The 23,430-nt window shown below is 55.2% G+C and overlaps 2 protein-coding genes across 2 annotated transcripts; one reads left to right on the forward strand and one right to left on the reverse strand.

Annotated features, from left to right (window-relative positions):
* The first annotated feature begins 6,243 nt into the window (after positions 1 to 6,243).
* SLC34A1 (solute carrier family 34 member 1) lies at positions 6,244 to 21,300 on the forward strand. Its single transcript, XM_025388548.1, has 13 exons — positions 6,244 to 6,299; positions 7,454 to 7,609; positions 7,748 to 7,897; positions 7,982 to 8,110; positions 8,184 to 8,327; positions 9,516 to 9,627; positions 9,748 to 9,943; positions 10,031 to 10,126; positions 15,766 to 15,835; positions 16,104 to 16,271; positions 19,189 to 19,305; positions 19,405 to 19,529; positions 20,231 to 21,300. The coding sequence occupies exons 2-13, from the start codon at positions 7,492 to 7,494 to the stop codon at positions 20,732 to 20,734; spliced, it is 1,929 nt and encodes a 642-aa protein (XP_025244333.1). The 5' UTR covers positions 6,244 to 6,299; positions 7,454 to 7,491; the 3' UTR covers positions 20,735 to 21,300.
* A 1,255-nt stretch (positions 21,301 to 22,555) lies between these two features.
* PFN3 (profilin 3) lies at positions 22,556 to 23,061 on the reverse strand. The gene has a single exon (XM_025389135.1). The coding sequence runs from the start codon at positions 23,023 to 23,025 to the stop codon at positions 22,612 to 22,614; it is 414 nt and encodes a 137-aa protein (XP_025244920.1). The 5' UTR covers positions 23,026 to 23,061; the 3' UTR covers positions 22,556 to 22,611.
* Positions 23,062 to 23,430: the final 369 nt, after the last annotated feature.

Here is a 23,430-nt window from a genome sequence, read left to right on the forward strand (position 1 = left end):
ACATGCACCCCGCAGGGTGTCTAGCCTGGTAATCAGGTGACCCGGGCTTCTGAGGGAGTGTAGAAGAAGCTGGAAGTCAGCTACCAAGGGGAAACAAAGGCCCAGATTGCGGGGAGTACACTTGGTTCGTTACATTGAATCAGATGCAGCTCAGGCTGAGCACAGGACCATGAACTGGCCAACTCCAGGGGCACCATTCTCATACCTGATGGTCCTGGTGGGGCCCAAGAAGAGCTGGGAACATGAATATGTCCATGTGGACTGTGAAAACTGCAGGGTCTGGGCGAGGGGTGCTCAGTAACCGTCTTAGCACCTGTCTCCAGAGAACTGGCTTGGGGTGAGACCAGGGACAGAAAGCAAAGGGAGGACTGCCATAGAACCAGCATCACCCCTCAAGCTGGCCTGGGTTGCTGGCTGCCAGCATGAAGTCCCGGCAGCTAAGAAGGGTAGGTGGGGATAACCCCACTAGCCAGGGAGGTCACTGTGTTCCTGACCCAGTGCTGGGGAGTTGAAGGAACCTGGAACCCAGACCACAACCTGGAGCTGGGAGCGTGGAACTGGAACTTGGAGCCCAGGACCCAGAACCTTGAGCCCAGAGGCTGAAGTCTAGAACCTGCGGTCTGGAATGTGGAAGCGGAGCCTGGAGCCCAGAATTTGGAGCCCAGTGTCCAGAACCAGAGTCCCAAGCTTGACATCCGACCCCAGAAACTAGGGCCAGGGGACTGAGTTTCAGAGCCCAGAGCCCAGCACCCAGATCTTGAACCTGAGAATTGAGAGTGCAGGGCCTGGAGTTCCCAGCCGGGAGAAGATCCCGGAACCGGGAGGTAAGCTCCAGGCCTGAAATACAGAGCCTAAGACCTGAAGTCTAAAGCCAGACCTCAGAGCTTCAGGTCCAGACCCGGACACCAGAGCCGGGGCCCGCCTTGGTAGCATGCTCTCAGCCTCGCTCTCTGGCCTGGTCCTGAGGCCAGTGTGAAGGGCTGGAGCCATATGAGGAAGCGAGCTGCAGGGGAAGAGGTGACTTCTGAAAAAAGCCCAAAGCAGCCTCAGCTCTTCTGGCCACGGACTTTGGCCTTATCAGTAAATGAGTGACCAGTGCCTTGGCCATCGAGATTAATAATTTACACAGGGTACTTATACCCTAAACAGGCATGAGGTGTTCTCAGGTCAACCAACCCTGCCCTGGACTCATAGCATTTATTTTAGCCCTGGGCCCCTATCTGGAAAATAGAACTTGGAAGAGACAATGTTTCAGGGCCTTGCCTGCTCTGTGCTGGGGCCGGGCAGCTCCGATTGAAGTCCAGGGTCTCCGAGAGAGGACAAAGTCAAGGGGGCCAGGAAAGGCATTACTTTGTTCCCCAAAGGGAACCCACTGGTGAGAACCACTTTTTTGACAAGAGATATAGGGGGGATGTGCCCCTGATGTGTGCAGCGCACACTCGTGACTGTGTGCATGGCCGTTGTGCTGGTGTGAATGCCGGACGAGAGGCTCACTGCCATACACCCAATGTACAGCACCGTGCTGACTCACCGTGGAGCTTAGATGTTTGCTTAATAAATAACATGCTGGTGAGAAGAGGCAGGAACTCTCAAACTATGCTGATGGGAAAGTCTGTTATGCTGTTATGAGGTTATGCTGGTTATTAGTCAGTTTCCCATCCCCCCAAAACAAAAATCCAGGTCATGGGCAGAATGGTCTTTCTTTCTCTCTCTCTCTCTCTCTTTTTCCTTTTTTTGAGACAGAGTCTTGCTCTGCCACCCAGGCTGGAGTGCAGTGGTGTGATCTCGGCTCACCACAATCTCTGCCTCCCGGGTTCAAGTGATTCTCCTGCCTCAGAATCCCAAGTAGCTGGAATTACAGGCATGGGCCACCATGCCTGGCTAATTTTTTGAATTTTTAGTAGAGACAGGGTTTCTCCATGTTGGTCAGGCTGGTCTGAAACTCCTGACCTCAGGTGATCCGCCCGCCTCAGCCTCCCGAAGTGCTGGGATTACAGGCATGAGCCACTGTGCCCAGCCCCTCTCTCTTTCTTTCCCTTTCTTTTCTTTTCCTTTTTTCTCTCGTTCTTTCTTTCTCTCTCTCTCTTTCTTTCTTTCTTTCTTTCTTTTTCTTCCTTTCTTTCTTTCCTTTCTCTCTTTCTCTCTCCTTTCTCCTTTCCTTTCTTCTTTCTTTTCTTTCTTCTTTCTCTCTCTGTTTTTTCCCTCCCTCCCTCCCTCCTTCCCTCCCTCCCTTCCTTCTCTCTCTCTCTCTTTTTTTTTTTTTTGATGGAGTTTCACACTTGTCACCCAGGCTGCAGTGCAGTGGCGTGATCTCGGCTCACTGCAACCTCCACCTCCTGAGTTCAAGGAATTCTCTTCCCTCAGTCTCCCAAGTAACTGGGATTACAGGTGCACAGCACCACGCCCTGCTAATTTTTGTATTTTTAGTAGAGATGGGGTTTCACCATGTTGGCCAGGCTGGTCTCTAACTCCTGACCTCAGGTGATCTGCCTGCCTCAGCCTCCCAAAGTGCTGGGATTACAGGCGTGAGCCACCACACCCAGCCTCATTTATTTTATTTTGTTTTATTTTATTTTATTTTGTTTTATTTTATTTTATTTTATTTTATTTTTGACACAGGGTCTTGCTCTGTCACCCAGGCTGGAGGGCAATGGTGTAATCACAGCTCACTGTAGCCTTGACTTCCCAGATTTCAGCAATCCTCCCACCTCAGCCTCCCCAGCTACAGATGTGTGCCACCACACCCGGCTAATATTTTATTTTATTTTTTTTAGAGGCAGGGTCTTGCTATGTTGCCTAGGCTGGTCTTGGACTCCTGGGTTCAAGTGATCCTCCCACCTCAGCCTCCAAGTGCGGGATTACAGGCCTGAGATATAGAGGGGATGCACCCCTGATGTGTGACTGTGCATTTAAGGAGCGCATGGCTCTGAAGAATTGCAGAAACGGCTGGTCGTGCCAGCCTCCACAGCTTGCTCAGTTCCTGGATGTGCACATTTGTTCTTGGGATCGTTCTCTCTCTCCGTTCAGCAGTTATGCCTCTCCTGGAGAAATGGTTTTCATTGGTGTGATGAAATTCAATATATGTGTCAGCTTCTCATGTTCATGCCGGCCATGCTATCTCTGCTCCCCCACCTCCCGCTCCTTCCCACACCATCGCAAGCGGACTCCTCCCTCGACACGCCCTCCCAGGTGGCTGACAGCCCCTGGCTGTTAAGTCCTGTCTGTTCTCAGATTACTTGACATCTCAGCAGCACTTGACCCAGCCAACCAGGGTGTCTCTCTCAAAATGTGGTCCAACCTGGCTTCTGAGGTGGCTTCCTCCTGGTCCCTGGCTGCTCCTCTCAGTCTCCCTTAAATATGGGCGCCTGCCGGGTGCCGTGGCTCACTCCTGTAATCCCAGCATGTAGGGAGGCTGAGGCGGGTGGCTCACAAGGTCAGGAGATCGAGACCATCCTGGCCAACATGGTGAACCCCATCTCTACTAAAAATACAAAAATTAGCCGGGCGTGGTGGCGGGTGCCTGTAGTCCCAGCTACTCGGGAGGCTGAGCCAGGAGAACTGCTTGAACCTGGGAGGCAGAGGTTTCAGTAAGCCAAGATTGCACCACTGCACTCTAGCCTGGGCAACAGAGCAAGACTCCATCTCAAAAAAAAAAAAAAAAAAATGTGGGTGCGCCTCTGGGCTAGGCCCTGGCCCCTTCTCTCCTCCTGTACATGCCCTCCCTGGGGTACAGGTTCTCAGGCACGGTCTGAGGCTGGCAAAGCAGGTAGGAAGCCATGTCACCCTGGTCCTTCTAGGCTACTGTAGGATCCTGGGCTTTATGCTAAGTGGTTAGCAGGGGCAGGTTTTAAAGGGAGAGGAGGCGACATGCTTAGCTTGGTTTTTCTTTCTTTCTTTTTTTTTTTTTCTTTTTGAGACAGAGTTTTGCTCTTGTTGCCCAGGCTGGAGTGCAATGGTGCAATCTCGGCTCACTGCAACCTCCGCCTTCTGAGTTCATGTGATTCTCCTGCCTCAGCCTCCCAAGTAACTGAGATTACAGGTGCCCACCACCACTCCTGGCTAATTTTTTATATTTTTAGTAGACATGGGTTTTCACCATGTTGGCCAGGCTGGTCTCAAATTCCTGACCTCAGGTGACCCACCCACCTCGAGCTCCCAAAGTGTTGGGATTACAGGCATGAGCCACTGTGCCCCGCCTAGCTTGGCATTTTGAAAAGATTGCTGTCTGCTGTTTTGGAGCATGGATCAGTGGCAGCAAGGGCAGAAATGGACAGAGCGCTTGGGAGGCCACTGCAGTGACCCAAGGGAGATGACAGGCCCAGTCCAGGGAGATGGCCCCAGAGAGGCCTAACAGTAAAAGGATCAGGGAGCTCCTGGAACAATAAAATTGGAAGAATTCAGGAATGGGTTGGAAACGAGGAAGTGGAGGGGAAGGAAACAGCAAGGATGTCTGCATGGTGCCCGACCCAGATGGATGGACGGTGTGCTGCTCACCAAGATCAGGAAGAAGGAGGAGGCCCAGGTTTGGGGTGAGAAGCACAGTGTGTGCTTCTGGCTTACAGAGCCAACTGCTCGTGCCAGAGGCCGCTCAGACAGCCTGAGCAGACGGAGCTTGGCACCTTCCCTCCAAAACAGTTCCTCCCGCTGGGTACCTTTTCTCAATGCGAGACACCCCCAACCAGGCAGGCTCTCAGCCCAGAAAAGGTCTGGGGAGGCCATGGCCAGAGCCCAGGTGCACAGATAAGGTGGGAATCACCACCCAGGGGGACACACAGACTCTGTCACTGACCAGGGATGAGGTAGGCAGTAGGCAGGGAGGTGCTGAAATAGCAGAGAGGCTGGGAAGAGATGCTTTGGTGCTGGAATGGAGCTGCCTTCTCGGCTGCCCTTATGAGTCCCAACAGCAGCTCTGGTCAGATGCAGCATTTTCTCGCTTTCACTAGGGCTGTAGCCCCAAAATAAATTTTTGGAAGTGGTGGCTGCGTAAATCCGCAGCAGTTTGGAGTTACATCTCTTGATGGATTTGATCAATAGTTAACTGCCTCCCCCACTAAACCCAGAGCTCCGTGACAGCGGGGAAGGCAAACTTCAAACATACCAAAAAGCACAACCTTATTAAAAAGGAGAAACACCCCCAGTTCACCAGGAGCACCTTGGATTCAGCTGCTCCTGCCAAGGGTCTGAACTGTGCGGGGGAGAGGAAAGAAACAGGTCACGTGGGCCGGGGTCTCTGGGCCCGCTGTGGGGGTGTCAGTTTGCTCATAGGTGAAGACACTCAACGTGACATTAACCTTCAAGCCCAAGAACGCAGAGATTCTGACATAAGAACTGAGAAATGATTGCATTTCCCTGACTCGGTGACACCCTCCTACCTGGGCGCGAACCCAGCCCTAGCCAAAGATCCAGAGGTGCGACTCCCATCTGTTTCCTTTCCCTCTCTCCCTCCCCGTCACCAATCCTACTGGCCAGGTGTCCCTGGGATGCACCGGCCCTCCCCAGCCCCTCTGTTCCCGTCTTAGTTCAGGCCTCATTGTCTCTCGCCTGGACCATTTATTTCATCAGCCTCTTAACTGGCCTCTCCGCTTCCAGGCTCTCTTCCACGTGTCCGGGCTCCACCCCACTGGGGCCATTCTAAAAGGCAGATCAGGCCCTTCCCAGTCTGGAGGGCAGCTCCACATTGACTCAGACTCACATCCTGGACCCAGGGTCAGGCATTAGAGACCTGGCACGATTCAATGTCCTCCAGCCTCTCCAGCTTAGGTCCTCATCTCACACTCCCTCTCCTCCGAGCTCCCCCTGGGAGACTCACAGACGCCCTGACGCTTGGCAAGACCGTAGGATGTTTTTGTTTGGTTTGGTTTGGTTTGGTTTTTCTGAGACAGTCTCACTCTGTCACCCAGGCTGGAGTGCAGTGGCACGATCTTGGCTCACTGCAACCTCCGAAGGCCATAGGATGTTTGGGTCACTCCCTGGGGAGTCCTGTCAGGCCAGGAATGAGGGGACCCTGGGAACAAGGTGCTGAGTGGCATCAGGGTCTCTGCCTGCGAGCGGGGGATGTGTCTGGATCGCGGTTGACGCGGAGAGCCTGACCACAGATTCCCCATGCAGAGCTGACGATTAGCAATTAACTGGGAGGAATCTCGGGGGTGAGGTTAATTGGGGAACAGAGGGAGGGCAGCTAGGGTTCCAGGGACTTTGCCCTTGGACACGAGGATATAAAGAGGAGGGTCCCAGTTCTCCTTTGGGCCCTGGAGGCTTCCTTGAGCTGCTGAGCAGAAGCTGAAACACAGAATCCCAAGGTGAGCCCAGGACCCTCACATCCCACCCCCACCCCCAGCTCTGAGTAGGAAACAGCCCAGCACCGCAGCCCCTTCATCTCTGTCCTATCTGTGCCCACCCCCACCGTGGCCCATATAACATGTCAGTCCAGCCAGGCGCAGTGGCTCACACCTGCAATCCCAGCACTTTGGGAGGCCAAGTGGGCAGATCACCTGAGGTCGAGTTTGCACCAAAAATACAAAAATTTAGCTGGGCATGGTGGCGGGCACCTGTAATCCCAGCTGCTTGGGAGGCTGAGGCGGGACAATCGCTTGAACCCAGGAGGCAGAGGTTGCAGTGAGCCGAGATTGCGCCACTGTGCTCCAGCCTGGGCAACAAGAGTGAAAGTCCGTCTCAAAAAAAAAAAAAAAAAAAGGACTCTTGCTCCTTCAGGGCTTGCATTCAGCTCTTCACACCCCCACCACAACAGCCAAGGCCGCTGGGACAACGCGGGGAGTGCTGAGGCAGATCAGGGTGCCTCCACCCCAATAGCCGAGACTCCTGGGGCAGTGCAGGGACAAGCAGGGGGCTGAAGCAAGCCTGTCAGTGTTTGTTTATTGCCCCTTGAGGGGGTGGATGGGGAAAGGAGTTCACTGTGAGGGGAACCCAGGAACTCAGGATCCGGACCAGGGGAACTCCATGTGTGCCCAGCTGACCCCATGAGAAGGGAGGTGACTGCAGCTCCTCCCTGCTCTCCAGGTGGGCAAAACTGAAGCCTGGCCCAGCCCCAGCCCATACCTGCAGCCACTGCCAACACCACATATTCCCTGGCCCCCTCCAGCCCCACACAGGCTGGGCATCCTCGGTTCTCAGTGTCTTTCATCAACGCTATATCCCAGCCTCTGGTTCAGAGCCTGGGCTAGAGCTCCGTAATACTCACTGAATGAGTGAATGGGTGAATGAATGGACACCTCACCACCACCCTGAGCACCACACACACCCCTCTGAGACTCACATGCAGGTGCCCGGCACAGATGTGCACATGTAAGTCTGCATGTGAGTCTCGGAGGGGTGTGTGTGGTGAGGATCAGGGGTGTACTTTGCTGGGTGTGTGTTTAGAATCACGCGCCATGGGGGTTTGTGCAGCTGAGGGTGTGTGGGAGTGAGTGTCCCGGACACAGCCATTGTCATTCAGCATTGCTGCGACCCACTGAACTGCAGACCTCACAGTGGATGCCCAGGATGCTGTCCTATGGAGAGAGGCTGGGGTCCCCTGCTGTCTCCCCACTCCCAGTCCGTGGGGGGCATGTGATGCGAGGGACGGCCTTTGCCTACGTGCCCAGCCCTCAGGGTGAGTACTGCTCCCACACCCTGGACCCTCTTTGCCCACAGTTGACCACATCCCGGGTGAGGCCACTTCCCCCACCTGTCCCTCCCCGCCTCCCTGCCGTGGGGCCTCTGGGAGCTCCTGACCAGGCTCCCTCCCTAGTCCTACACAGGATCCCGGGGACCTCTGCCTATGCCTTCCCCAGCCTGGGCCCTGTGGCCCTTGCCGAGCACACCTGCCCCTGTGGGGAGATCCTGGAGCGCCATGAACCACTGCCTGCCAAGCTGGCCCTGGAGGAGGAGCAGAAGCCAGGTGGGCCTCGGCTGGGGGCAGCAGGGGCAGCAGCAGTCCCCGCCCTGGCCTCTGCCCACTATGCTCATGGCTTCCCCCGACCAGAGCCCAGGCTGGTCTCCAAGCTGCGCCAGGCTGGCGCCATGCTGCTCAAGGTGCCGCTGATGCTCAGCTTCCTCTACCTCTTCATCTGCTCCCTGGACGTGCTCAGCTCAGCCTTCCAGCTGGCTGGAGGTAGGGCCCAGGTGGAAGAGACCTGGGAGGGGTTCCTGAAGGGCCTTGGACAATGCCAGCTCATGCTCCCCAGGGAAGGTGGCCGGTGACATCTTCAAGGATAATGCCATCCTGTCCAACCCGGTGGCCGGGCTGGTGGTGGGGATCCTGGTGACTGTGCTAGTGCAGAGCTCCAGCACCTCCACGTCCATCATTGTCAGCATGGTCTCCTCTGGCTGTGAGTTGGCCCACCACGGTGGGGAAGAGCCTGGAGGGGCACCCCAGGAGCTGGGAAGGGTGGCAAATAGGGAGCATGACCCCAGGAAGGCTGGCCTCCATTCAGCCTGACTCCCATATCAGCCAGGGACATGAGAGGAGCCCAAACTGTAGCTGTGTGTGACCCAGATGATTTATGGCAAGAAACTAGCTTCCCCGATGGTGGGCTGTCTGGGCAAGTCAGGAATCCGTAGGCTAGGGCATTGGAAGGGCAGGCGGGAACTCTCAGGTGGGCGCCGATGCTGTAGTCCAGACAGGGCAGGGTTTCTCCTTCCGCAGGGAAGCCTCAGTTCTGCTCAAGGCCTTTCGTCCTATTGGATGAGGCTGACCCAGGTTACCAAGGATAATCTCCTTTTCTTAAAGTTAGCTGACTGTAGATGTGAATTGCATCTACAAAACACCTTACAGAACACCCAGGCTAGTGTTGGGTTGAATAACTGGGTACCACAGCCTAGCTAAGTTGACACATAAAACTAACCATCACTGGTCGGGCGCGGTGGCTAATGCCTGTAATCCCAGCACTTTGGGAGGCTGAGGCGGGTGGATCACTAGGTCAGGAGATCAAGACCATCGTGGCTAACACGGTGAAACCCCGTCTCTACTAAAAATACCAAAAAAAAAAAAAAATTAGCCAGGCATGGTGGCAGATGCCTGTGGTCCCAGCTACTTAGGAGGCTGAGGCAGGAGGATGGAGTGAACCTGGGAGGCAAAGCTTGCAGTGAGCCGAGATCACGCCACTGCACTCCAGCCTGGGTGACAGAGCAAGACTCCTCCTCAAAAAAAAAAAAACAAAAAACTAACCATCACGTTTGGGGGCACGTGTGCACACACAAGCACAAATCTCTATTTGCACGTAGGACATGAGCCCACGAGCTCTCATAACGAAGGCCTCACATGCATACACGTTCACATCCATACACCATGGGCAGCGCGTGTACATCTACTCACATGGATGAATGCACACACCTGTAAATGCACAGCCCGTGCCCACATGCACCTGTGACACCAAGGTTAGGCAGACGCAGCAGCATGGCAGGAGCGTCCACTGGGGACTGGGACCTGGGTGGGGACCTGATAAGAGTTGTGGTAGGACCGTGGGGCAGGAGCTGGGTGACCGTCAAATTCGTTAGGACGTCTTCTCTTCTACCAGTGCTGGAGGTAAGCTCTGCCATCCCCATCATCATGGGTTCCAACATCGGCACCTCTGTCACCAACACCATCGTGGCCCTGATGCAGGCGGGGGACAGGACTGACTTCCGGCGGTGAGGGGGGCTGGGGGTTGGGGGCTTGTGCCTGGGGGAGGACAGCCCCAGATGCCAGGAACCCCGGGCGTGACCGCGCTCTGGCTGCAGCCTGCCTTGCAATGTGGCCTCCCTGCCCAGGGCCTTCGCGGGGGCCACGGTGCATGACTGCTTTAACTGGCTGTCAGTGCTGGTCCTGCTGCCCCTGGAGGCTGCCACCGGCTACCTGCACCACATCACTCAACTCGTGGTGGCCTCCTTCAACATCCATGGTGGCCGTGACGCTCCTGACCTACTCAAGATCATCACAGAGCCCTTCACGAAGCTCATCATCCAGGTGACAGCAGGGCCTGGCATGGGGCGAGGGTGGGGGTAGCAAGGGACCCAGCCTCCTTCACTCCCCCTGCCCACATCTTGCCCGCAGCTGGACAAGTCCGTGATAACCAGCATTGCCACCGGTGATGAGTCCCTGAGGAACCACAGTCTCATCCGGATCTGGTGCCACCCAGACTCCTTAGAGGTAAGTCCCAGGCCTAGCCCCAGGTAAGAGGACTCCCTCTTCAAGCTGTTGGTTTCATTGTCTGTTCAAAATGCTCCAGATAGAACTTGAAGATCATTTAGCCAGGAGAGGGCAAATATGTGGCCCTTCTACTGTGCTTACAGTAAACATTGCTAATTCCTCCCAGCTTCACACATTGCCTTAGGCAGACATCACCCATCAGAGTTATTATGTAGCTGATCTAGCCCAGTGGTTCTTGAAGTGTGGTCCCAGGCCGGCATCTTGGGTACCACGTGGGAACCTATTAGAGATGCAAATCACCCTGCCCTTCCCTAGACCTGCTGAATCTGGAAAGCCCTGGGAGTGGGGCCAGTGGCCTATACTTCAGCAGTTCCTCTGGGTGTGCTCCGTGCTCAAGTTTGAGAACCACTCATCTAGTGCAACCCTTAGGTTTCACAGGTAGAGACACAGGTTCAGAGAGACTAAGAAACATGCCAGAGCTTGTCCTACCATGTCAGGGCCTGAGCACCCCAGAGGGGTTAGTGACTCAGCTGGGCCATGTTTTGGGACCCAGGTAATGGGAGGAGGAGGCGTGTCCTATAAGGACACCCAGGAAAGTAGGGTGAGCAGGAAGGTGGGCTGCACGGAGACCTCCTTGGAGATACAGCAGCCACTTGTGCTGGCATCGGGGATTCCTTCTCCTGGAGACTGCCACAGGCAGGAGTCCCTTGTCCTTCTGCACTGTTTCTGCTGCTTCTAATGCTGGGAAGATCTGTTTGAATCAAGTGGACACTCATGGACCACCCATTATGCCAGGCTGACAAGGAAGCAGGCAATTAGCACACTTCCTTACTCAGCCATAAAAAGGAAAATGCTCGGCCGGGTGCAGTGGCTCATGCCTGTAATCCCAGCACTTTGGGAGTCCAAAGCGGGCGGATCACGAGGTCAGGAGATCGAGACCATCCTGGCTAACAAAGTGAAACCCCGTCTCTGTTGAAAAAAAAACAAAAAACAAAAAAGTAGCCGGGTGTGGTGGCGGCCTCCTGTAGTCCCAGCTACTCGGGAGGCTGAGGCAGAATGGCGTGAACCCGGGAGGTGGAGTTTGCAGTGAGCTGAGATTGCGCCACTGCACTCCAGCCTGGGTGACAGAGCGAGACTCTGTCTCAAAAAAAAAAAGGAAGACACTTCATCCAAACCACAATGCACCATATTTGCTTCTCCTTGATGCGTACATACAAGACATAACTTCATTTACAATGAGATATGAGGAAACCCAAAGCCACAGCACAAGCACAAGCCCTCCCCCCTCACCCTCCCACTTGCCACTCCTTGTGACTGGACCTTCCTCCTGGTGTGAACAGAAAACACTCATCTGACTCGCCCTGCGATGCTTCTTTGCGTCTGAAGTTGCTCCGGCTCAGCCTCTGAGTGTTCAAAGCAGCCTTACATAAAAAAGCCCCAGTGGGCAGCTTTTACGCTGACTTCGTGACCTCTTTAATACATCAAGCACCTTCTCACGAGCTCTGTGAGCACTCTCAGTGCTCTCTGAATCACCACAAGCTTCTAGACTTCATAGCAAAATCTGGAAGGGAGCGAAATCACACACTTTGATCTTCACACAGAGCAAGCCAGGGAAACCAGCTCTGATCCTCGCTGCCTCGGAGCTCCCCGCCGGTCACCTGCTGCAGCTTCGGGCAGGTCTCAGCCTGCAGCCTCCACATCCTCACCTGAAGTCGTCCTCACCCAGGTTCACTCCGTGGAGGCTGCCCTTGGGCCTTTCTCTACGGCTGCAGCTGCCACTTGTCCAGCTGGTTTCTCTTCCTCACTCTGCCAGGAAACGCTTTCCTTCAACGCTTTCTGTAAGGCAGGGTCTGATTTCCTCGGCTCGGAGAGTAGCTGGTGGGTGGGACCCAAGCTCTCACGTTCACCCTCTTTCTGGGACCCCGCCGAAGGAGTGTGACTCACACAGCAATGGATGTGCTTGGTCTTGCGAAGTGTGAAGTGTGAAGTGCGAAGTGTGAAGTGTGAAGTGCGAAGTGTGAAGTGCCTCCTGGCTCCTCCTGCCCAAAGACTTGGGTTTGTCCTTTGGCCGCAGAGTCTCCCTGTGCTTCCTTCTAACCTGTTCCCATTGACTCCAACTTCCACCACGCTGAACCTGAACTAGTCGCCAGGGAAGCTACACACCCGGGAGAGGAGGCAAGTCCAAGGCCTTCCAGATGGGGAAGGAAGAAGCAGTGGCAGTTGTAGTGTTCAGACCCTGAGTCTCCCGGGACCCTGACATTGTCCTGGGAATCACCTTCTTACGTGGCCACACTGCGGATTATCAACTATACCTGCCTGGATTAAACAAGCATCTTTTGAGGACTTGCAACCTGGGAGGCAGGGATTATCACATCCCCCATTTCACAGATGAGGAAAACTGAGCCCCAGAGAAGTCCAGTGGCTTGTAGGATACAAATCCTGGTGGAATCCTGACTCTCTATCTGGTTGCCTCTCCCACTCACCGGTCTGACATTCTACTATATATGTCTGTTTCTCATGCTGCCCATCAGGCCTGAAGGCCACCAGGTGACCACAGCCCCGTGGAGACCACCCCAGAGGTAGCGGGTGTTACTCTAAGGAGGAGTTCTCCTTTTCGCCACCAGATGGTGCTGCTGGCACAGTGCTCTCCCTCTGCTTCCAGAAGAACAAAGGCCCTAGCGCGCCCCTTCTTCTGTGGGGGAAACTACTGCGCAGGCCCACATCCTGACAGGCTTCTGTGAGCTTCATCACCTCCTTCAGTTCCCAGAAGGGGTCTCTTTAATTTAGGGTGTCCCTGTAGGCACTTAAATCCCAACTCCCTCTTCCATAATGCTGCCAACTAGCCCCTCGGAAAAGGTGGGCAGCATTATGGACTTCATGCTGCAGAGGAGGAAACTGAGGCCCAGAGAGGCTAAGTGTTTGCTCCAGTGTCACACAGCTGGGAACGGCTCAGCTGGGGTATGGACCCAGGGCTGTCCACAGGCCAATTCTGCTCTTCCCACAGAGCCCACCACCTGCTTCAGGTCCCTCTGGCCTCTCCTACCCGACCCCAGGCCCAGGCAGGGATGGGCACATCTTGGGAAGATGCCCCCAGATCCTGGGCCTCCCAGCTCTTTTATCTAAGCTGGAGTTTCCGTCTTCTCCCTCTACCCCCACAAAGCCCCAGGGCCTGCTCCCTCCCGGCAGTTCCCTCTCCGCCTGGCTTTGTCCCTCCTGCCACCTTTACCTTCCTCTCTTATACTTTAGGGTCTCTGGCCTCCCAGCCAGGGCCACACAGCCCCACGCAAGAAGGTCAAGGTTCTAAAAACCCAGAGGGCTTGGCCCTGCTGCTGCCCCTGCCAGTCCTAAGTCGGGACCCCAGTAAAGTTCCCCATTCTCCTCCAGCCTCCCCAGGACCCCACAGTCCTCCCCACAGAGACCTCTGGGCCCAGCCCAGGTTAGGTCAGTGGGGCACAGGTTGACCAGGCACCCACTCATTCAAGGGGTTGTCTGCTCCCTCAGCCTCCAGGCTGGGTACTCCCAGGAAGGTCCAAGCAGATTCCTCCCCAACAGGGCCAGGGTTCTCAGGTTCGTCGGCAGGGGGCACTGGTCCTGCCCTAGGAAGTCAGTCACACACACAGCCTCCCCACCATGTGATCTTGAACAGGCCCAGGGAGGGAGACGGTCACTCCGTGTAGGAAGACAGTTTACCGAAGGCTCACCATGAACCAAGCCCTGTGATGAGCGCTTTAAACACATTTCCCCCTGTAGCCTTCACAGCAGCTCTTCTCTTACACTGCATTAGAGAAAACGGGCTCTGAGAGGTGGCATGGCTTACCCAGAGTGGTTGGTATAAGAAGCAGGATTTGAACTTAGATCTGCCTAACAGCAAACAGCTGGCTCTCTCTGTCCCTTACCCTCGCAGCAGTTACCGTCGCTTTTCCAGCCTGGTTTTCCCATCTAGCCCATCACAACCTATTTTTTCCAGGCTTCTTGGCCTGCCATTCAGGCCCAGTCTTGATGGGTCCACAAGGCCCTGATGTGGCGAACTGGGAGCACACAAGAGCACATTGCCCCATTCAAGGGAGCACATCCCTCTAAAATAAACCCGGATATTACACCAGATGCCATAAAATTTCTTACCTTGGCCAGCGCAGTGGCTCACACCTGTAATCCCAGCACTTTGGGAGACCGAAGGGTGGGGGGGAGGTGAATCACCTGAGGTCAAGAGTTCGAGACCAGCCTGGCCAACATGGCAAAACCCCGTCTCTCCTACAAATACAAAAAAATTAGCCAGGCGTGGTGGCGGGCGCCTGTTAACCCTAGCTACTCAGGAGGTGGAGGCGGGAGAATCGTTTGAACCCAGGAGGTGGAGGTTGCAGTGAGCCGAGATTGTGCCACTGCACTCTAGACTGGGCAACAGAACGAAAACTCTGTCTCTAAATAAACAAATAAATAACTTACTAGCCCAACAAGGCTAAAAATTAGTTGTCCACAGGCCAGGCTGGCCTGCTTCTGCTGACCTTCTTTGAGTTGTAAAGATAACTCTAAGTGGTTGCCAATATTTACAGATTGGGAGTTTGTTGCTTTTGGGGTTTTTGTTTTTGTTTTATTGAGATAAGGTCTTGCTCTGTCACTCAAGCTGGAGTGCAGGGGTGTGATCAGAGCTCATTCCAGCCTCGAACACTTGGGCTCAAGAGATCCTCCTGCTTCAACCTCCTGAGTAGCTAGGACTACAGGTATACACCACCATGCCCTAATTTTCTTTGTGGAAACAGGGTCTTGCTATGTTGCCCAAGCTGGCCTCCCACTTCTGGCCTTGAGTAAGCCTCTCACCTCAGCCCCCAAAGTGCCGGGATTACAGCCATGAGCGACACTGCACCTGGCCCAGACTGGGAGATTTTATCTAGAACTTCAGAGTTGTGGCTTCTCTCATAGAAATTGGGCAATTTAGCCATGCCAGGCTGAGTCCCTGGATGGTGACAGTGACCAGGAGCTGAGTAACTGCTGACTCTATAGGCCCAGCAGAAACTCTCCTCACCTCTTCCACACATAGCCTGAGCTGCTCACTTAGGTTACCTGCCCAGCCCCGTGGCCCTCTGAATTGTACGGCCTCCCTGGGGAGCCCCTTTGTTTCACTGACAGTAGGTGACAGAAGAGATGTGTGGGCTGGGCCCTCTGTCCCCCTACATCCCCTGAGAATAAGGAATTGATCTAGAGGAGAATGGAGCTTGGGCTAAGGGTGTCTTGGAGGAGAGGAAGGAGCCAGGATGCTGGGGAAGGGGCACCAATAAAGGGATTGGTAATAAAAGATGAGGAAGGGAGAGTTTTCAGACAAAGAGGAACATGTTCAGCAGCACCGAATGCCACTGAGAGAGGGAGGAGAAGAAAGTCAGGAAGCCACAGATGTGGCCCTGGGGAGAGCTGGGCCAGTGGAGCGACAGGGCAGAACACACAGAGGGCCAGATTCTTGTGTGGCAGCTGCTTTCATCTACATGTCCTCAGTGGAAGAGACAGGCTCAGAGAGGGCAAGAGACCCATGCATGGTCACAGAGCAGGAGGCCCATCTCCATCTTCCCCATCCTTCCCTAACCCCCATCTCGGCTCCAACCTCAGGCTATGTTTTCCTAATTCACTAAGTCACCCTCCTCTTAATGTAGGCTCCCACCTCCATGTCGAGAGCAGAGGCCAACTCCAGCCAGACGCTTGGAAATGCCACCATGGAGAAATGTAAGTGCCTGAAACATGGTGTCCAGAATGGCGGGGGCAGAGCCTAGCAGTGGCAGGGCAATCCTGCACCAGCCGCCAGCCACTGTTGTGTCCAGCCCCAGGAAGGACAGCTGTCAACCAGCCCATCTCCTGAGCCTCGGTCAAGCTCCGGTGTTAAGGCTCAAGGAGCCTGAGGTGGGGCCTTAGGCTCAGAGTCCAACCAGGTGGCAAAGGTGGGGACCTGGGAGTCAGGTGTGGGGTCAGCTGTCAGGAGCTCCACCCCCTGCAGGCAACCACATCTTTGTGGACACCAGCCTACCGGACCTGGCTGTGGGGCTCATCCTGCTGGCAGGATCCCTGGTGCTGCTGTGCACCTGCCTCATCCTCCTCGTCAAGATGCTCAACTCCCTGCTCAAGGGCCAAGTGGCCAAGGTCATCCAGAAGGTCATCAATACCGGTGAGCTGCGAGCAGTTGACTGGGCAGGGCCGCAGGATGGGCCTTTCCAGATCCTGCTAAGTCCTGTGACTGCCTTGATCTGGGTAAAGCCTACCATCTCTGAGCCTGTTTCCTGATGTGAACAAAGAAGGTGGTTTCTGATGCCACTGAGGTGCTGACAGCTGGAGACCTGTGGCTGCCTCTGACTGTGGTTCCATTTTAGCAGGTGGAGATGCTTGTTTGATTCAATCAACAAAGAGTTGATTGGACCATTGTTTGATTCAATCAACAAAGAGTTCTTACACCCCCATTGTGTGACAAGGGAGGTATAGTGCCAGGTATACACAGGTGAGACAAATAGAGATGGGTCCTGCCCTGAGGGGCTCACAGCCCAGCAGGGGAAGGCAAGCAATGAAAAATACGTGAGATTGGCAAGTGGCTCACACCTGTAAATGCAGCACTTTGGGCAGCTGAAGCAGCAGAATCACTTGAGCCCAGGAGTTCAAGACCAACTTGGGCAACATAGTGAGACTTTTTTTGTTTGTTTGTTTGTCTGGGACAGTTTCATTCTTGTTGCCCAGGCTGGAGTGCAATGGCATGATCTTGGCTCACTGCAACCTCCGCCTTCTGGGTTCAAGCGATTCTGTTTCAGCCTCTCGAGTAGCTAGGATTACAGGTGCCCGCCACAACATCCAGCTAATTTTTTTGTATTTTTAGTCAAGACAGGGTTTCACCATGTTGGCCAGGCTGGTCTCGAACTCCTGACCTCAGATGATCCATCCGCCTCAGCCTCTCAAAATGCTAGGATTACAGGCATGAACCACCGTGCCCGGCTGAGACTTTGTCTTACAAAAAAATTTAAAATTAGCTGGGCATGGTGGTGTGCTCCTATAGTCCCAGGTACTCAGGAGGCTGAGTGGGAGAGTCACTTGAGCCTAGCAGGTTGAGGCTACAGTGAGCTATGATGGCACCACTGCACTCCAGCCTGTGCAACAGAGTTCAAAAATAAATAAATAAAAATAGAAAAAGAAAAATAAAGAAGAAAGGAAAATGAATTATGGGGATACATTCAGAGAGAGGTACCTGCCAAGGACATAGCAAAAATGGCAATGCAGTAGGGTGTGGAAGAGATGGCTTCCAATGCGCAGTCTGAGGCCGCTCAGTGCAGCTGGCATTTGAACAGACACAAGTAGCCATGGTGCAGATGAAGAGCACTCTGGGTGGAGGAATAGTATGTGCAAAGGCTCAGAGTCAGGAACCAGCATGGCAGGTCCGTGGCACAGAAGGGTGGCCAGCAGCTGGCAGGAGCAGGGTAAGCAAGGGGATTGGCTGAGTGGGGTCAGTGAGGTGGCAGGGAAGGGGCCAGAGCATGGGGTCTCCAAGCTCTGCTCAGAGCCTGGACTTTAACGAGGGTAACATGAGCACTCAGAAGACCTGGGGCAAGGGAGCAACGCCATTTGATTTTCATTTTCTCTTTTTTTTTTTTTTTTTTTTTTTTTGAGACGGAGTCTCGCTCTGTCGCCCAGGCTGGAGTGCAGTGGCGCAATCTCCGCTCACTGCAAGCTCCGCCTCCCGGGTTTACGCCATTCTCCTGCCTCAGCCTCCTGAGTAGCTGGAACTACAGGCGCCCGCCACCTCGCCTGGCTAGTTTTTTGTATTTTTAGTAGAGACGGGGTTTCACCCTGTTAGCAAGGATGGTCTCGATCACCTGACCTTGTGATCCACCCGCCTCGGCCTCCCAAAGTGCTGGGATTACAGGCGTGAGCCACCGCGCCCGGCCTCTTTTTTGTTTTTTGAGACAGAGTCTTGCTTTGTCACCCAGGCTGGAGTGCAGTGGCGCAATCTCAGCTCACTGCAACCTCTGCCTCCCAGGTTCAAGTGATCCTCCCACTTTAGCCTCCTGAGTAAACTGGGATTACAGGTGTGCACCACCACACTCGGCTAATTTTTGTATTTTTAGTAGAGACAGGGTTTTGCCATGTTGGCTAGGCTAGTCTTGAATACCAAGCCTCCCACCTTGGCCTCCCAAAGTGCTGGGATTACAAGTGTGAGCCACCATGCCCAGACTCTTCCTATTAACCATAAATTTTTTTAAAAATAGAGATGGGCTCGGCCGGGCGCGGTGGCTCACGCCTGTAATTCCAGCACTTTGGGAGGCCGAGGTGGGCGGATCACGAGGTCAGGAGATCGAGACCATCCTGGCTAACACGGTGAAACCCCGTCTCTACTGAAAATACAAAAAATTAGCCGGGCGTGGTGGCAAGCACCTGTAAACCCAGCCACTGGGAGGCTGAGGCAGGAGAATCGCATGAACCCAGGAGGCGGAGCTTGCAGTGAGCCCAGATCCCACCACTGCACTCCTGCCTGGGCAACAGGGTGAGACTCCATCTCAAAAAAAAAAAAAAAAAAAAATAGAGATGGGCTCTCACTATGTTGGTCAGGCTCGTCTCGAACTCCCAGTCTCAAGTGATCCACCCAACTCAGCATCCCAAAGTGCTGGGATTACAGGTGTGAGCCACCTTGCCCGGGCTTGGTTTTCATTGTAAACTTCATGCACTAGGAGGGGCCGAATGACAAATGCTAGAATAAGGGGTATCATGGGGCTGTGGGAGTTCAGAGAAGGGAGAAAAAGTCTGCTCCAGAGCAGGGGGTCAGGGAAGGCTTTCCAGAGGAAGTGACATCCATGCTGAGTCTGAGGATGAATATTCAGATGCTGAGTAGGATACTCCCAGCAGAGGGAACAGCCCCAGCAAAGGCACAGTCGCCTGACAGAGCCAGGCTGAGAAAGGCCTTTAATCCAGGAGCAGAGGCCAAGTGGAAGCCACTGCAGTAGGCACAAACCCCCATGGAGGTCCCCTCTCCCAATGCCCCCACGGAGGTCCGCTCTCCCTATGTCCCTGCTCTGACCCCAACCTGCTGGGATGCGGTTTCCTTGCAGACTTCCCTGCCCCCTTCACCTGGGTAACAGGCTACTTTGCCATGGTGGTGGGCGCCGGCATGACCTTCGTGGTCCAGAGCAGTTCCGTGTTCACCTCAGCTATCACCCCACTCGTTGGTGAGTGCCCATGTAGAGGTGGAGTGGGGTGGGCCAGGGCTGGCAGCGAAAGGGCTGAAGGAGACACTGGGGAACTACTTCCTCTCCCTCTGCCCCCAGGCCTCGATGTGATCAGCATTGAGAGGGCCTACCCACTCACACTGGGTTCCAACATCGGCACCACCACCACGGCCATCCTGGCTGCCCTGGCCAGCCCCAAGGAGAAGCTGTTCAGCGCTTTCCAGGTGCGCTGGGAGTGTAGCCTCGCCTGGGGCAGGATGGAGTTGCGTATAGGGTGTGGGGCCTGACAAAGGTGTGATGACATGCAACAAATATTTTGACTGCCTACTAAGGGCCACCTACTATGCTCAATGAAACCATTATGGACAAAGTAGACCCAATACCACCCTCGAGACCTTAGCATCTCATCGGGAGACACTGCTCATAATTACACCAATAAATAGCAGTGAATCGGATTTGCCCATAAGGAAGAGGAAGAGGCACTATAAGAGGGCGCCTGGCACAGTTTGAGGAATCCATTGTGGGGGTCAGGGCTGCAAATGGCAAAGGGGAATTATTCTAGGAGCAAAGGAGTAACTGACAAGCCAAGGCACTGACTGAGTGAGGGTCCAGAAACTGACATCAATCCTTTAGCTGCTGGATTTTGGCAGTATCTGCTGGGGGATTCCTGTGTGAGGGATCAGTGGGGAAAATGTGGGGAGCTCAGGGCAGTAGTTATTTACCAACTGGTCTAGAAGTATTTCAATATTTGCATAACCAGCATAGCTGCCCTGGGGTGATCTGGGGGCGGGGGACACATCACCCCTAAGTGGAAACTTTCCTGCTGCCCAGACCAGATTGGAGTTCCTATCATCTACCCCTGCTGGCCTGACCCAGGACCTGGGAGCCAGTGCCCACCTCAGCCCCTCTGCCTCATCCCCTGCAGATTGCCCTCTGTCACTTCTTCTTCAACATCTCGGGCATCCTTCTGTGGTACCCGGTGCCCTGCACACGCCTGCCCATCCGCATGGCCAAGGCGCTGGGGAAACGCACAGCTAAGTACCGCTGGTTCGCCGTCCTCTATCTCCTTGTCTGCTTCCTGCTGCTGCCCTCACTGGTGTTTGGCATCTCCATGGCAGGCTGGCAGGTCATGGTATGTGTGGGCACGCCCTTCGGGGCCCTGCTGGCCTTCGTGGTGCTCATCAATGTCCTGCAGAGTCGGAGTCCCGGGCACTTGCCCAAGTGGTTACAGACATGGGACTTCCTGCCTCGCTGGATGCACTCCCTGAAGCCTCTGGACCGCCTCATCACCCGTGCCACCCTATGCTGTGCCAGGCCTGAGCCCCGCTCACCCCCGCTACCCCCTAGGGTCTTCCTGGAGGAGTTACCCCCTTCCACGCCCTCCCCCCGCCTTGCACTGCCTGCTCACCACAATGCCACCCGCCTCTAGGTGGTAGGCCCAGACTACAGCCTGGAATGGGGAAGGCCTGGGGTGGAAAGGCAGGGGAGGGAGGGTGTGTATATGTGTGTGCATGTGCTTGTGCCACCCTGGGTGCCAGTCTCTCCTTCTGTAGCTCCGCAAAGGTCTGGGCTTGTGTGACAGTGTCGGTGTGCGTGCATGTGTGGGGGTGAGTCTGCATGTGCACCTGTCATGTGTAGACGCTCGTATTTGTGTGCAGGTGTGCCAGCCCATGCACATATACACAGACACACCTGTGGGAGGCTTTGTGCAGGTTGCAGGATATCTGATACGAATTCAGGTCCTCTGCACGTGTACACATGACTAGGATAGACAGGAGTGAGGGTGGGTCTGAGTATATGACTGTGCAGCTGTTTGTGCATAGATGTTGGTGCCTGCCTCACTGAATTTGCACACCTCCCTGCCACCTTCCTTCCTCCAAGATACCCTCTCCTCATCGTCACCCAGGTCTTCAGCACCACTACAATTCCCTTCCCAACACTTGCCTGATGGAAAAAAAAAAAAAAAAAAAAAGGAATCAAAACTCTCCTTAGGCATTCGGAAGTCTTTTTGCTCTCCACCAATGGCGAAAGGGAAGACCAAGCCATGGGGTTCAGCAGCACCATCTCCCCTCAAAGACTGGCTGCAAGAGCAGCCTGCCCTGCCCAGGTCAGGTGCAGTTCCACAGAAACCAGCCCTGCAGGCTCACACCCCAACCTTCAGTCTGGCCCTACCTGAGAGTCCAATCCACAACTCAAACTCCCTGAAGCCCCTCCTAGGCCTGGGGCCACCCCCAAGGCAAGAGTAAGGAGGATTCTGCACCCCCAACCCCTGACCCCCACCTGGCTGAACTTCCTCTGGTCTCCCTCTGCCCTCTGAATTCACCCACTCCAGCCACACATCACTCCTTGCTGGGGTAAGATCAGGGCTCCAGAATGAGTGACACGTGGGGTCTGCCGTCAGGGCCGCTGGGGGAGGGGATGGGAAGCGGGGTGGTGGGCAAGAGAGGCCGTGCCCTGGGCCCCAGCACATGGAGGGCAGAGACCAGACACTCTCCCTCCCACTTTTGTCCACTATCTTTGGGCAGTAAACCAGGCCACAAACTCATCCAAGCTTTTCAATTCCCCCTCCTCCATAGGTCACCCTGCAACGGAGGCCTACACAGTGAGACTTCGGGGTAGGGATGACAGAGTTCCTCCCTCTAGTCCAGGGACTCCTCCGGGGCCTTTTCGAAGACCTGGGGAAGGCAGGATGTAAGGTCTCAGACCCACTTGTGATGGTCTTGGACATGTGCCCTCTCAGTGGGCCCCCCTTGGAGAATGTGGGCAGAGATGCAGAGGCCTGTGAACCCCAGAACTGCTTTACAAGCTACCAGGCCCGTCCTGTCACCCACTCACACACCTTGCTAGTACGTGAGGTATGAGTGGAGGGGGGAGGAGCAAACTGGCCTCTAGCCTGACACTCTGATGGGGAGAGGTGTTCGCGGGATGGGGAAGAGGCTCCTTTTACTTGTCCTGCCTAATGTGTGGGAATATCTGCGAGAAAGGACGCTAAGGCGGAAACAGACTTTGAGAAGCCCCACCCTTGGACTCTTCCTCAGCTGCGGAGTGCCTAGGACCCTGGGAAGGCGCCAAGGAGCAGCAGTCAGGCTAGGAGACTCTGCAAGGCGTCCATGGGAGAGCAGGGTGGAGGGCACAGGAGCCTGGTAGCCTGTAGACTCAAAATCCCATCTCCACCAGGTAACCGTCTTGCAAAGACCAGTTTCCTTATTTACAACTCCTCCCACCGCGCAAGTGGAGAAGGAGCCAGCCGCGCCCAGGTCACAGTTTATTTGGCCCGCGCTACCAGTGGGCGGCCTGGCTGCCCGGCTAGGGGCCCTGCATGCGCAGCCCGCGTATGAGTTCGTGCACCGTCTTGTTGAGGATGCCCCCATGGACGCCGCGTCGGCCCATGAGCACCAGGAGCGCGCGCGGCGCGTGGCCCACGCACACGGCGCGCGGGTCCAGTCCCTTGGTGCGTGCGTCCAGCACGCCGTCGCCCTCGGCCAGCAGGTGGTCGCGGATGACGCAGCAGCGGCGGCCGCCCACGCTCAGGCCCGCCTGCAGGAAGGTGCAACGGTCGGGCCCCGTGAGCACACCCACCTCCTGCGGCGAGATGGCAGCCAGCAGGCCCCCGGGCCGCGAAGCCCACACGCAGCTGTTATCCGCATGGCCCACGATGGCCACGTCGTCGATGCGCTGGTCCCGCAACACTGCACTGATGTAGACCTTCCAGTCGCCCATCGCCGCCTCGTGCCTCTCGGAGCAATGTAGAGGCGCCACGCGGGGAAGGCCTGCGGCGCTGCGACGCAAGCTGGGGCTGTGACGTCACACAAGGCGCCGTACCGGAGGGACCACCCAGGCTGGGGCACGTGGGGCGTGGGCGTGTAGTGCAGGGGCAGTTCTAAGGTTATCCTGTAAGAAGGGTTTGGCAGAGCGCTGTGGCTCATTCCTGCAATCCCATCGCTTTGGGAGGCCGAGGCGGGAGAATCGCTTAAACTCAGCGAGATTTTAGGATCGTGTCGCTGCACTCCAGCCTGGGCCACAGAGCGAGGCCCCGTCTCTAAAAAAGAAAAAAACATTTAATTAAAAAAAAATTTTTTTGAGATGAGGTCTCACTATGTTGCCCAGGCGGATCAGGAACTTTTG

This window comes from Theropithecus gelada, chromosome 6 (assembly GCF_003255815.1).
Source record: "Theropithecus gelada isolate Dixy chromosome 6, Tgel_1.0, whole genome shotgun sequence".
NCBI classification, from domain to species: domain Eukaryota; kingdom Metazoa; phylum Chordata; class Mammalia; order Primates; family Cercopithecidae; genus Theropithecus; species Theropithecus gelada.

Excerpts from the sequence above, each read along its gene's own strand:
- SLC34A1 (XM_025388548.1), top strand. The coding sequence starts at position 7,492 with ATGCCCAGGATGCTGTCCTATGGAGAGAGGCTGGGGTCCCCTGCTGTC. Across the intron at positions 7,610-7,747 it reads CTACGTGCCCAGCCCTCAGG|TCCTACACAGGATCCCGGGG; the intron begins GTGAGTACTGCT and ends CTCCCTCCCTAG. Across the intron at positions 7,898-7,981 it reads GGAGGAGGAGCAGAAGCCAG|AGCCCAGGCTGGTCTCCAAG; the intron begins GTGGGCCTCGGC and ends TCCCCCGACCAG.
- PFN3 (XM_025389135.1), bottom strand. The coding sequence starts at position 23,025 with ATGGGCGACTGGAAGGTCTACATCAGTGCAGTGTTGCGGGACCAGCGC.